The 15,460-nt window shown below is 41.4% G+C and overlaps 1 protein-coding gene across 1 annotated transcript in view; it reads left to right on the forward strand.

The window, feature by feature from the left end:
- kcnh3 (potassium voltage-gated channel, subfamily H (eag-related), member 3) overlaps positions 1 to 8,591 on the forward strand; it is a 617,557-nt gene extending 608,966 nt beyond the window's left edge. Inside the window, exons 14-15 of the mRNA XM_067987818.1 lie at positions 3,041 to 3,087; positions 4,700 to 8,591. Of these exons, the coding sequence (XP_067843919.1) occupies positions 3,041 to 3,087; positions 4,700 to 5,431 (779 nt within the window). The 3' untranslated portion in view covers positions 5,432 to 8,591. The remainder of the gene's footprint in view (positions 1 to 3,040; positions 3,088 to 4,699) is intronic.
- Positions 8,592 to 15,460: the final 6,869 nt, after the last annotated feature.

Consider the following 15,460-nt stretch of genomic DNA (forward strand, 5'->3'; position numbering starts at 1 on the left):
TGGCATCATTTTATATACCTCAATTAAATCTCCCCTCAGCCTCCTTTGTTCCAACCCCAGCCTATTCCAATCTTTTCTAATAGCTAAAATTTTCCAGCCTTGGCAACATCCTCATAAATCTCGTCTGTGCAATCGCATCTTTCCTGTAATGTAGTGACCGGAACTGTTCGCAGTACTCAAGCTGTGGCCTAACCAATGTTTAATACAGTTCTAGCATAACCTCTGCTCTTATATTCTATGTCTCAGCTAATAAAGGAAAGTATCCCGGATGCCTTTTTAACCACCTTATCGACCTGTCCTGCTACCTTCAGGGATCTGTGGACATGCATTCCAAAGTCCCTTTGTTCCTCTACACCTCAATATCCTCCCATTTATTGTGTACTCCCTTGCCTCATTTGCCTTCCCCAATGCATTACCTCACACTTCTCTGGATTGAATTCCATTTGCCATTTTTCTGCCCACCTGACCAGTCCTTTGATATCTTCCTGCAGTCTACAGCTTTCCTCCTCACTATCAACCACACGGCCAATTTTTGTATCATCTACAAACTTCTTGATCATGCTCCCCACATTCAAGTCCAATCATTTATACCACAAAAAACAAGGGACCTGGTACTGAGCCTTGCGGGACCCCACTGGAAACAGCCTTCCAGTCGCAAAAACACCTGACAACCATTACCCTTTGCTTCCTGCCACTGAGCTAATTTTGGATCCAACTTGCCCCTTTCCCTTGGATCCCATTTTTGACCAGTCTGCCATGTGGGACCTTGTCAAAAGCCTTGCTAAAATCCATGTAGACTGCATCAAACTCATTACCCTCATCAACCCTCCTTGTTACCTGCTCAAAAAATTCAATCAAGTTAGTCAGACACGACCTTCCCTTAACAAATCCATGCTGACTGTCCTTAATTAACCCATGCCTTTCTAAATGACTAATTATGCTGTCCCTCAGATTCGATTCCGGTAATTTGCCCACCACCGAAGTTAGACTGCCTGGCCTATAATTACTCGGTCTATCTCTTTCTCCCATTTTAAACAACGGTATAACGTTAGCAGTCCTCCAATCCTCCAATCCACGCCTGTAGCCAGGGAGGATTGGAAAATGATGGTCAGAGCCTCTGCTATTTCCTCCCTTGCTTCTCTTAGCAGCCGGGGATACATATCATCCGGGCCTGGCAATTTATCTACTTTCAAAGATACTAAACCCCTTAATATTTCCTCTCTCACTATGTTTATCCCATCCAATATTTCACATTCCTCCTGCTTAACTACAATCTCGGCATCGTCCCCCTCTTTTGTGAAGACAGGTGCGAAGTATTCATTAAGAACCATACCAACATCTTCCGCCTCCACACATGGTTACCTTTTTGGTCTCTAATAAACTCTACTCTTTCCTCAGTTATCCTCTTGCTCTTTATGTATTTATAAAACATTTTTGGGTTTTCCTTAATTTTACTTGCCAGTATTTTTTCATGCCCTCTCTTTGCTTTGCTAATTTCTTTATTAATTTCACCCCTGCATTTTCTATACTCCTCTAGGCTTTCTGCAGTTTTGAGCTCTTGGTATCTGACATAAGCTTCCCTTTTTTGCCTTATCTTACCCTGCATGCTCCTTATGTATGTTCATCTGATGTCATCAGAACACATTCCCTTAATGTCAAAGCTTTGAGAATTATTGGAGTATTCATACAGAACTAATGATACAAAATTGTGGTTTCCATTGTCATTCACAATGATAATTCTGTTACTATAGACATCTGTGGGTTGGTATGAGAGCAGCAAGCATCTGGAGATACTTACACATCCATTTTAGAATGAGAGAGTTCTTCCCTTGGGTTTGGGCTGACACAAGTTAAGTGAGGCAGATAATTGCACAGAACAATAATAGGCCATGTAATCATGGAACAGCCCTCTTATCATCAGATCTTGGTTTCTGCACTTGTTATGAGGAGGCAGCTAGGAAAAGGACTGGAAAGGGTCAAGAAACAGGAGCTAAGATACACTCAGAGACGACAGCAAGATTGAATTAGACCTGGAAGTATTGGGCATTGAAGCAGATGGGATGAAAGGTTTGGAAGAGAGAACAAGTCCCAAGATGAAAAGGAGATATAGAGAGAGAAAGAGCAGCTAGCAGAAGCCAATACAAGAGAGGGATTTAATATAAATTAGTTCATAGAATCTTACAGCACAGAAGGAGGCCATTCAGAACATTGTGCCCGTGCTGGCTGTTTGAAAGAGCAATCCTATTCGTCCCACGCCTCTGCTCTTTTCCCATAGCCCTGCAAATTTTTCCTTTTCAAGCACATATCCAATTAGCTCAAGAGTTTCACAAAAGAAAAGGTTAACGGAAGTATATTTTGTGATTTTCCCCTTCAACTTTCGCCTTGAACCCTGCATAATTTTTCCGTCAAAGTGAGCAGGTGACTACTTACACTGCCATTCTGTAATCTGCTGCTGGGATGTATGTGAGAACATCTCTCAGTGACTCACCCAGCAGCTTGATCCTTTTCCTATGGGGGGACGTGCCTAGCCTCGACAGCAAGGTTGAGATTTGGAACTTGCCACGTGTGGGATTGTGGCTTCAAGCCCACATACCTCCGGTTCGGTAGTGCAGCTTGCAGAACACCAAGGTGCTTCACCATCTGACTGCAAAAAGAACCCGTCACCATTCAAGCTACTGTTGAGGCACTCTTAGTCTGCAGAAATAAATGAAGGAAAAGGCAATTCTGGGGACAATTATACTGCATTAATTCTTTACTGTGGATCTCAGCGAAAGGCTGCCAGAGAGTGAGAAGCAGCCAAGTCCCACATAGAGGCACATATCTCCATCTGTTGTTGGCATTCAATTGTAAGTTTATTACTTTTGAAAACGAAATCTTATTTTATGTTCTAGAAATTTAATAACTTTTGTAATATTTGTACTGGGCTTTTAGCCCAGTTTATATCCAATCTCAAAATATTTATCTGTGCCTATAGGTCATCAGGTGTTTTGTCCCGATTCTCATCACCTAAGTGACTAATCTCTGTCTGCTCTGTTTCCAGGGGAGGCTGAAGAGACCAAGCAAAATATCTCTAAACTTAATCAAGAGGTGAGTCATAACTCTTCCAACATCTTCAAGACCTTTCACGCTAAAAGGTGACGAACTGAGACCTGTCTCCTCACTCTTTCTTCCCTGTGCCTGACCCCCCCCACCTCCTTACTGGAATAGGACATTATAGGAAACAGTTAGAGAACTTTGTGTGGTCCAAGGGAGGTTGGGTTAAGGACCACCTCTCATATTGGGGAATTAATCCTACCATATACAAGGGAAGACCTCAGAAGATGAGGGTAAGAGGTGCTGAACTCTAGTGGGAGAGGTGTGGTCCTTATTAATGCTGGTATTTTGTGTGTAGGTCTATGTGACACACTGGTAATACGGTACACATGCAGTTAGGGTGCCACCTGGCACGGTTTGAACCAGACAATCCAATTTGTGAGTACAATGCTTGGAAATTTCAAACCCAAAACCTGTTTGTTATAAAACTTTGCTTCTATGTCTCTCAGTGTGCAGACATGGGCCCGGAATTCGCTGCAAAGGTAATACTGGCGACGAACACCGTAAGTTAGACCGTTGTGCTCCCTGATCCTCCAGTGGTGAATTCACACCACAGTTTTCTGGAAAAATAATTAGAATACGCCTCGACAAGCATAGTAGGGGATGTCTGATGCACATCCAAGGTACCAGGGCCCAACACAGAATGGAACAACAGGTTATTTAACAGAAACTGGTTTGGGAGCAATAGCTCCAATCTGATAACATGGGGATGGGTTGTAGCATGTACGGACAGAATGTCATGCTCATGTTTAATTTGATTGGTGAGTTTGTAAGTTAGTTGTATGCATAGGGTTGCGAGCCCCAGCCATATTTCATTGCCGGTTACAATCCAGGCCGAGTGCATGAACTCAATAAATAAAAATATTAAAATATTAATCAGAGTAAAATCAGTACATGTCTGGCTGTCAAAACACTTATTTTATTACGTAATTGAGATTTTGAAGTTCCTAGAACAAGTCAGTAAAGGTGTTACCCTTAGGTAGCCTGCTGAGCAACTGAAGACTTTACTGATTCAGAGATCTCAGTGCCATTCTGTAATAGTCTAAGTGGCTGTACTGATCTCAGTGGCATTCATTTAGCATTGATTTTAATGGTGGAGCTGTGATAATTAGCTGTTGAACTCTCTCAGCAGGGGGGTCTCTGGAGCGGCGCAAAAGTTCCAACAAGTTATGGCGCGACACACGTAAATCACTCACACCATAATTTCCTGGAATTTCTGCACCATAATAACAGTATACGCTGTAGATGCGCCATTACTGTAGCGCAAGTTTTCAGCAAACTTAGGCCCACTACTTACGAAAGTTATGACTACTTTCAATGGATTTTCATCAGCCAATCGCAGAAAACGAGAACTGGTCCCTTCCTGCCCTATCCCGCTCCATCTGGTTTTGGGCTTGAGCAAAGGTGGTGACCCTTAGCCCAGTACAGATGTGGTCTTTCCTTTTACCTGTGTAAATGAATTTTAAAATGGATACCGTGCGGTTTAATTTTAGTGAATTCATCCTATTAGACTATTTCCTTGCACTTCAAACATTCTAATGTGAAATGTAGTTACTAATAATCCCAGTGTTTAGTGCTTCAGTCGTGGGATTCTTTTATCTTCTAGATGTCACACCTCTCCCAGCAAGTCACCCAGCTGAGTAAAGACCTACAGGATATGATGCAGCTCCTGAAACCTTTGTTGACATCCCACAAATACGTCCCCCCCTCTCCAGACATCACGCTGAACTCCAGTCTTGCAGCAGTCCACAGCAACAGCAGTGGATTCAGCAGCATCGTCCGGTCACAGGCCCCCTCCACGGCTCAGACTTTCCCCATGTTGTTGAGGCCTGATGTCAACCCACATCCCCCAAGGTCATCAATATCCAATTCTAGCAACCCATTGAGAAAGGTACAGACAGTTCATGCCTCATTATCACTGGACTCCTTCTTGATGAATTCATCCCAACTTACAGATCACGGAGCTAGTGAGTCCCAGGTTCTGAATCAACCCATGACTCCAGGCAAGAACCAGTTACCTCATCAACAATTTCTCCATGAGGATTTAATGCCCCTCGTCCCTTCACCCCCCATGACATCGGTCAACTTACAACAGGCTAAACAGCCAGATGAACACAGTGCTGAGCAAAGCGAGGACCCCATGGCAAAACTCTCCCTACCAGCAGATGCTGACTGCTTACCAGATAAAGTAGCTAATCTTCTAAACCCCATCAGCGCAAGGTTAACAAGGAAGCTGCAAAGGCCAGAAACATGTTCTGTTGAAATGGTAAGGACATCAGCCGAGGACTCTGGCAGTGATTCAATTCAGTTCATTGATGATGATGGCACAAATGTATAAAGGCCTGGGACTGAAGAAATGGGTAAAGCTTGCCATGTCCATAACACCATTTTTTAAAAAAAAAACTTTTTGATTTGATCTTGAATCTTAACAAAAAGAACCTTCTTTCCCCAGAAGGCTAAAAATGAGTGGAATTAGTTTACTTTTGTGTAACAAATTTCTGATGCTCGGAGACAATTTGCAAGCTATGAAAAATATGAACTGACACAAGAATGTGCAACCTGATAGAGTAACAAACAAATGAATGGATCACACTGTCATGGGATGCCTTTCAAGGAACAAAATTGCTGTAAAATATAGAATGGAATACAGGCATGATCTGCTTTTAGAGAATTGTTTCTATGCATGCATTCTTTTGAATGAGCCAAAATGTGTATAAATACAGAGTACAAACCTGCCATAAAGAGTTGGAACTGGATGATTATACATAGCAGGAAAAAAGGACTTATTTTTCTACCTTTGTTATGTGAAAGAAAATCTTTATACAGATTACTTTTTCCTTTCTTTGCATAATGGGACAAGCGTGTTTATTAAGCAGGTTTTAAAAGATCAAATTAATTGCATGTAATATATACATACATATATATATTTATGCATGGCGCATGTGGGTCCAAGGTGGCATAGCAGGGAAGCTTGGGACTGAATGTGTATTTTATTAAAGGCAATGCACTCTGATAAGAACTAAAATCTAGTCCATGTGATTCAAACTTTAATTTTATTCCTAAAATTGGAACAGCAATAATGGAACAAAAAAGCTGTGTGCTTTAGAAAAAGAAACATGTGCCATTTTGGATATTTCAACCTTGTATTTTCAGTGGCCTTGTTATTGCATCAAACCCATAAATAGGACAGGGTTAAGACATGTCACTTGCCATTTCATGTACAGTCTCTTATGTGTATGCGAACATGATACATGAGTAGTTGAACTAGATAACTTTACACTGAAAATATTCTCATTACCTTGATGGATATTGCAGGTATTGTACATCACTAAGCCAAAACACTACCAACACAACCTCTACCTTTAACATTTTAATAAAAGTAAAAGGGGGGTGGCCAATTCTGCCAGCTGCAGAGCACTATACCCCCTTCTGCGGGAACGACAGGTCTGGTGGCATTGAGTTCAACTCGTGGGTTCAGATATCACAGGTATTTGAAATTGATTTATCTCTATCAATGGGTAATAATTCTGGCTTCAGGTACTGGTTTAGTCACTGCCTCTGCACTGCCAAACAATGGATTGTTCCATTCAAAAGTGAGGATAAATCAGCTAAGAATTTTACACTGGAAAACTTGTCTGTCCACTACCCTCCTGTCTAAAAAAACACAGCATAAAACAATTATGGGAAAATGATTAAAAATATACCATCCAGTCTTAGGCCCACTCAGACTTTCCCCACATTGCTGAGCCTGCCTTCTGAAAGTTTGTTCAGAAATATGTAATAAACAATAAATTTTAGGTGGTAGAATTTATTAATTACTTTTTTCAGCAAAAGACTGAACTACCTAAAACATATTGCCCTCTAATTGCAATGTCGTTTTTCTTAGTGGCCAGCAGGGACTACACTATGTATATATACCGCAATTGTTTTATGACTGTGGTATGCTTTTTTCTTTGCTTACTTATGCTGCCGTTCCAAACTAGCAAATATCAATGGCATTTAGAGAAATTTAATAATGTCCTGCACCCTTTGATAGCAGTCTGTCTATATGTGTTTCCCCCGTCTTTTCTCCTGAAGATGTTCTTGTTTAAGTACAGTTTCACAGGGGCTAGTCAGCCTCTGGCACCGTGCACAAGAGGTCATTCTTCATGTATGAGCCATGTTGGTGAGTGTCATCAGATTATTCCATAATGGGGCTTCACTGTTGTTCATTCGACATCAACACACACTTTGCAATAAGAGCCACTCTTTAGTGATCAGAAGTGAGAACCCTGACTGATATTTCATCTCCCTCCCTCAGAGACTTCCAGACCAATTGTAGCACCTCAACTGCTGATGTCTGGCTGGGATCAACTATCTCAACATAGACCAAGAATTGAACCTTCTTGGTCTGTATGGCCGAGCACTACATCAAGCAATGCATTTACTTACTGAGGCAATGGAACAGTCCACGTAATGTGAAACATGAGCAGCTTTCACACATCATAGAATAAAATCATAGAATCTTACAGCACAGAAGGAGGCCATTTGGTCCATTGTGCCTGTGCTGGCTCTTTGAAAGAGCTATCCAATTAGTCCACTTTCCCCACAGCCCTGCAAATTTTTTCCCCTTCAAGTATATATTCAATTCCCTTTTGAAAGTTACTATTGAATCTGCTTCCACCACTCTTTCAGGCAGTGCATTCCAGATCATAACTCGCTGCATAAATAAATCTCATCTCCCCCCAGTTCTTTGGCCAATTACCTTAAAACAGTATCCTCTGGTTACTGACCCTTCTGCCAGTGGAACCAGTGATTATATTACAGCCGACGGGTACACACAGAAAGCCGATGACAGAGCTGATTCACCACATTTGCAAAAACAAATTTCAACAGTCTTGATCGAAAGCAAAATACTGCAGATGCTGGAAATCTGAAATGAAAACAGAAAATGCTGCAAATACTCAGCAGGACATGCAACATCTGTGCAGAGAGAAACAGTTAATGTTTCAGGTCGATGATGAAAGGTCATTGACCTGAAATGTTAACTCTTAGTATTTCCAACATTTTCTGTTTTTATTTCAGCTGTCTTGAACTTTACAGCAGCATTGACTTGCCTGAGAAAGGATTGTGTGCCATAGATCAGATGGTTCATAGTTTTGAAATTCAGCACACGTTAGACACCTACAAGGAACACACCATCGTCCAAGAAATACAGAATAATCAGTATCTTTTTTGTTAAACCATCATGTGTTCAGTTTGAGAGTTTTCTGTTTAAAAACAAAATGATTTGTGCCATTGGTAATTACTGTTATGACTGATCATTACTTTTGATGGTGGGAACATTAGGGTCATTTGTAGCTGTGACTTAAGAACTGGAGTGCATTCAAACTGTATCCCGCTTACTTTTTTTCTATTTGTTTTGAAATAAAGATCAATCAAATGGATCTTTTCCCTCTTTCAGTAGTCAATTTTTAAAAACTTAAAATTTTAAAACCTCCCCTGCTTGAGAAAGACTTTGAGCCCACATGCCCAGTTCACTTAACATAATTCCTGATGTATAACTGATGTGATTTGTTTCAAATATACCAGTTGGTGGAATCACTGCATGCAGTTATACCGCCAGCTGCACACCACTTCCAAACCAGGAAAAAATCACTGAACTGCACACCTGTACGCAAATGTACACACAACACTGTGATCTGGTGCTGATGACGTTTTTAATGATAGTAAAGAACTACATATATACTAAAAATTAATTCACCTATAGTGTGCAGCAGCACAAAGCTAAATTATTTAGTGGGACAATGTTTGATCATTACAGTAGTACACTTGAAGATTGTTTGACCAAAACCTGAGACTTCATGGGATCTGGAGTCAATATTGAGGACTCCCAAGGTCTCTCCCACCCAAGTGTATACAATTGGTGGATCTATCCTGTCGGTGTGACAGGGGATACCCAGAGATTGTGATGAAGGAGCCTGGGATGTTGGATGATAGATTTGATTCTGTGAGTACAACAATGTCATGCTGTTGCTTGACTAGTCTGTGGGACAGTTCAACTTGGGCACTAGTCCCCCCAGATGTTGGTGATGGAAGAAGTCATCATTAATGCCTTCATCCGATACTTAATCATTAATCAGCTTGCTAACACTCAGTTTGGATTTCACCAAAACCACTTGTTCCAGACCTCATCACACCAGAGAAGTGAGAGTAGCTGCATTTGACCGATTATGGCACCAAGAAGCCCTAGCAGAACTGAGGTCAATGGGGGTGAAAGGGAAAACCGTCATTTCTGACACAAAGGAAAATGGTTGTGGCTGGTGAAGGTGAATTATCACAGCCCCAGGACATCGCTGCAGGAGTACCTCAGGGAAACGTCCTCTGCTGCTTCATAAATGACCTTCCCTCCATTATAAGATGAAGAGTGGGACATATCACTGATGCTTCCACAATGTTCAGTTCCATTCCTCTGATAATGAGACAGTCCATGCTATCCTATAGCAGGACCTAGACAACATCAGGCTTGGGCTGATGTGGCAGGTATCATTCACACCACATAAGTGCCAGGTAATGGCCATCTCGAACAAAAGAAAATCTAGCCATCTCCCCCCAACCATCTACAGCACCATCATCACTGAGTCCCCCACCATCATCGGTGGGGAGGGGGTCACCATTGTCCAGAAACTTAACTAGACTGGTCATAGCACCATGGTTACAAGTACAGGGCAGAAGCTGGGTACTCTACAATATGTGGCTCACCTGCTGATCCATCAAAGTCTCTCCAAGGCTCAAAACAGGAGTGTGACAGAATACTCACCACTTGCTTGGATGGGGGCAGCCACAACAACATTCAAGAAGCTCGATACCACCCAGGATAGAGCAGTTAGCTTGATTGTTATCCTGCCATTGCACTCAATATTCACCCTGCCCTCCTCCATCACCAGCGCACATGGCTGCAGTATGTACAATCTACAGGATGCACGACAGCAACTCACCAAAGTTACTTCAACAGCACCTCCCTTCCCTGCAAGAAGGAAAAGAGCAGCGATGTCTCTAGAACACCATTACCTCCAAGTTCCCCACCAAATCACATACAATTCTGACTTGGAATTATATTGCTGTTACTTCATCATTGTTAGGTCAATATCCTGGAATTCCCTCTCTAACACCATTGTGGGAGCACCATCATTACAAGGAGGGCAGCAGTTTAAGGAGAAGGACCACTAACACCAACTAGGGTTGGCAGTAAATGCAGCCTTTCCAGCATTGCCAATATCCCTAGGAGTACATAAAAGCCATTTTTGAGAGTTAGCAATGTGAATAATAAAGAGTTTCGCATGGTAAATACAAACTGGTCCAAGATTCAGCTTCTTCAAAGTAATTCAGAAAATCCTAAATCTGGCCCAGTTCAGATTAGCAAAATAAATGTGCAAAGTAACAAAAGCATCTGTTCATGTACTATATAATTTTAGCCATCCAAGCAGCAAATCCTATAGTGTACACATGTTCACACCTCAATATCATCCCATTTTTAAAAAAAACTTATGACCAGAGACACACAAAGCTAAGGTGTGTTTTTTTTTAAAAAGCAATCTCATGGGGAACGCGACAGAGGCTGAGGATCTGGAAACGCTGACTACATCCTGAATCCTTGGCAACTAGATACGAGAAGCTCTATTTGTTCAGTTTCCCCATGTTTGGGGGTGGTATATTAAAAAGAAACAAATGAATGACTTGAATTTTTATAGTACCTTTCACAACCACAGGATGTCCCAAATTACTTTACAGCCAATGAATTACTTTTGAAGTGTAGTTACTGTTGTAATGTAGGAAATTTGCACACAGCAAGGTCCCACAAACAGCAAGATAATGATCAGATGTTGGTTGAGAGATAAATATTGGCCGGGACACCAGGGAGAACGCCCCTGCTCTTCTTTGAAATAGTGCCATGGGATCTTTTACATTCACCTGAGGGAGCAAACGAGGCCTCGGTTTAACGACTTGTGGACTCCACTTCACCTACTTAATATCGGAGAGAAGATTCAAGCAAAACACCAAAAATGTCCAGTCATCTCCACTTTAATCCTTGGTTGTTTTCCACAAATGGTAATGCCTAGGCCCCAGCAGCACAGAACCATTCTGCTCCATGGAGTATTTGATTATCTCTGTCTCACCTGATTCCTATAACCTTCAACCGTCATTCTTAAAGTACTTTTCGATTTGGTGCTTCTGCAGTTCGGGTCAAGGGAGAATGATAGCTTGTGGCAGCTGCTTATCCTTTTCCATCATTAAAATTGACTTTCTTGTCCTGACAGCAGGAATTATAGACTCAGATTTGCAACTTTGACATAAAGGAGCTGGATTTAGCAATGTAAATCTAGTACAGACATCTCTCCCCTGACTCAAACTAAAGCACCAACAAATATAAAAGCATCTTTTGACATATTTATCCAGGGTGTTTTTTGAAGGAGTTAATAGTTATGATATTTTCCAAAATAGTGAAGAACTATTAGGCTCCCTGTGTAAGATGCACATGTCCAACCGGCTTCATACATCTTGTAAGGTCTTCATTTTAAGCTTATTACAAACCTGCTGTGGGGATTTTAAAGAATCACAATTTTCACACATTTTTGAATTATTCAGCAAAGCGTTAAACTATCCTCTATCGATCATACACCAGGATGGCTCTCATTACAAATAATCGTATCACCTAAGCACATGAATAAGAGTCATATTACGACCAAAAGGATAGTCCAGTTCTGGGAATTACTAAGTATTCTTTATGTTTCATAAAATCATGTTCCCCACTAACTGTTCTATTTATCTGTGACCGAGCTCATGTGGGCACAGAGACAATTGGTTTGACCACAAGGAGGGTAACAATGTGACAATGGGTAAAAGTCATCTCCCAACTTCTTAATAGCTGCTGCGTGGAGGCAAAAAACAATTCCAGAGACAGAGACAAAGTTCATCCACAGGTAGCATGGAGATTAAAACATTATATTCCATTAGGAAAGGGCCCAATATCAAGGACTGGGAGCTCAATTCTCATTCTAGACAGGGCTAAAGAGAGAGTAATCTCCAGACAAAGACAGTGTCATTGAGGACGGCATCAATGATATTTGTTAAGCTGTGTTTCAGCTCTGTATACATATTTTTAAAATACTTGCACGTGGAAATATCATTGGAAGGAAAAATCATGTTTCCATATTGTAATGACAAAGCGACACCACACACCAATTTCAACTCTATTAAAAATACTATTTTTTTTAAAAGTCAAAAACCCACTGCCTGGCATCTTAAAACTAACACTTGCAGATTCTGGTGTGGTGTGACATATAGCAACCTGTACAACCATGTCACAAAAACAGAACAAACTGAATTACCAGCAGAGGGATTTAGGAGTATTTTAATTACATTAAAAGCCTTTTGTTGCACGTTGCATTCAACAAAGCAAAGGGCATCTGCACAAACACAGATAATCCAGTGACCTTGCTGTCTGATTTAATGCTGTTGCTAACGTGCCCCAAACCTGTACTGTTTGGGTGAATGTATTCAAATCTGTTCACCATCAATGTGAGTACTGGAAACCGTATAGAATATCACCATACACTACCTGATCTTTGTGGCTGAAGGACAAATAACAGCCTAACAGACCATATATCTCAGGCTATAAACTACAAATTAAGTTTATTAATAACAGAAGCAAGATTAAAGAAAACAGCAGACTTGGCTAGTTTGTAACACGTAACCTAGTGTCTCTTTAAAAAGAATAAAAAGCCTGGAGCCCAGTTATTCTTGTAAGTTAAATCACACCTCTGAGGGGAGGTTGAACTCCGTGGAATGTCCTACCAGTTCCCAGAACATATAGCGACACAGCAGGACAATATTGTAAGAATCAGCATTACCAGCCTCCATTATAAATCTCTTGCTTTGAAGTCTGAACTGGGACAACAGAGGGTCCAAAAGGGTACGTACACCAAACAATCAATCAAAACAGATTATAAGGTACCAGCAGAGCTCCCACAGAAACCTGTCTTCGAGTCCTTCACCCACTTGAAAGACAAAGCAAAGCTGCAAGTCTGATAAACAAAAACAGAAATCACTCGGAATACAGACAAAAGGCAGGTTAAATTTTCACAACTGAAAAGATAAAACAACCATTTTAGTAGAATGGGAAAAAAAGAGGAGCAAGAAATAAAACAACAGATGCTGCAATCAAAGAGAGGACATGAAAGGGCTGAATGACCCGCAACCTGCTACAAAAGATCATCTCAGTGAGGCAATGAGAAAAATAATAGAAAACAAAAGGTGCAAATAGCTAAAAGGGAAAGAGGTCTACCCAAGAAAAAGGTGAGAAAATGGGGGAAATTGAAAGGAAAATCAAAGCTGGCTGTTGGGAGTAAAATGAAAATGCCGCAAACATGTGTTGAGTATGTCAATTCTGCAAGGAGATGTAAACAGCCCAAATAGGGTGCAGAGCCACCACCAGAACTGTGTTGTGACAAAGGGTCCAAACCAGAATGTCAACCTGCGCCCCCCTTCCCCCAGACAACAACAGAGCCGCCTCCATTACCAACATCTTTCATTATAAAGAAAGTGTGGGGAATAGATCAAGTTTGAAGTTAGTGTTCAGACCAGGGGCTGCAAAGAGCCCAGCGGATAATGAAATACCAGGGGGGATTTTAACACCCGGGTGGAAAGTCACATCGAATGCGCAGGGCATCCGCCCAGGAACTGCAGTGATAGGCCTGCTCATTTTAATGCCCGGGTCTCATTAACTTTCCGCCAGCCAGCTGCCCGCCCGGAAATGGAGGTCCAGAGACAGCAGGCCGGCTTTGGGCCTACGAGGATCGAGTGGCCCGGATACCGGCTGGCTGGCAGTTAGGTAGGTTAGGATGGTAGTTCAGGAGGGTTTCGCAGATTGGTAGAGAACACCACACCAGATGCACCAAATATAGTTGCAAATTGCTATCTCTCACAAGAAGTGTGTTTGGGGTCCCTGGACAATGATGTGGGAAGAGGTGAATGAATAGGTGTTGCATCTGCTGTCGTTGCACCACAGATCAGCCATGTGAAGGTGAGGTATGGGGCATGAGTGGAAATTGGAAGCATGGTTAATGCAAATGTCTTTTGAGACAGCTATCACAGCTAGGACTGGTACAATAGCACATGAAACAGAGCGTAATTATTATTTACCCAGGTGGTCTGAGTTTTCTTTCATATTGAACCATAGGGCAGGAAAATAGTTAATCCCAGCCTTACACATTTCCTCAAATTTAATTAAAGGCAACAGAGTGGAAAAGGAATCCACATTCAAATTAATTAAATAGCTACGATCGACTGATACTGGAGTCTTGCTTCAAAGTATGGATATATTTGATCCAGACAGGCTGCTCTCAGCAAGCAGCAGCCAATTTAAAGGACCCACAATAGCGGCACAGCTCAAAAAATATATGAAGTTGAGATTGTTATCAAACAGCTCAGATCTCCAATCTCACATGTCCCTCATTAACTGTGTCTCTTACTCTGAAGTTCAAGAGAAATTCGTTTCACCTAAAATTATTGGGAACAGTTTTAGAAATAAAGCTACATCTCGAACTATGGTTAGTGAATGGAATGAGCCACAAAGATCGGGCCACAAGTCTTAAATGTTGATGTGCAATGGAATATTAAAAAAAAACATTGTGCGAAAAAACTCAATTCACCCAATATGTCCAAATCTGAAGATGCTGCAGACAGCTCCTACCCATTGTTCTTGTTCTAGATTTATGGTTATATCACGTTGTCCTTTCTTATAACAAAGATCTGTTACTTCCCATTTTAAAAAAATATCTATGCCTCCCCATTCACTTGATTAAGCAACTGCTTATTCCACAAATTAACAACCTTAAGCTAAATTGTTTGAGAGCTCAACCTTGTTTTCACCCCAACTCTCTGGCCTCAGAGGACAGTCCATTCCTAGACACTGCTGGCCAGCTGTCAGAAAGTGACAGTACCCTTGAGTCAATAAGATTTTTTTTTCTCCGTGCTGCAAGGAAACAACTGGAATCCACTCAGTTTTTGCTCACATAGCATGGTTGAGATCATCTCTTCACTCCATGGGAAAACATGCTGGTATTCTATCTTGCCCTTGAAATTACTTCTTAATTATCCTAATCTTAACCTAATTCTGGACAGTCACCAAGACTATTCAACCTCCAGAATATTGCCCACTAGTGCCCTAACTGCTCTTGCTTCACTGTTGAAACCCTAATCCACATCTTCATTGCTTGTATATTTGACTTCTTTAATGGCCAGTCTCTACTCCTCCATCGTTTATAAAATCCAGTTAATCTAAAACTCAGCCTGAGTCCCCTCCTGTTCAAAGTCTCTCACTCCCACC

The sequence above is a fragment of the Heptranchias perlo genome, chromosome 7 (genome assembly GCF_035084215.1).
Source record: "Heptranchias perlo isolate sHepPer1 chromosome 7, sHepPer1.hap1, whole genome shotgun sequence".
NCBI classification, from domain to species: domain Eukaryota; kingdom Metazoa; phylum Chordata; class Chondrichthyes; order Hexanchiformes; family Hexanchidae; genus Heptranchias; species Heptranchias perlo.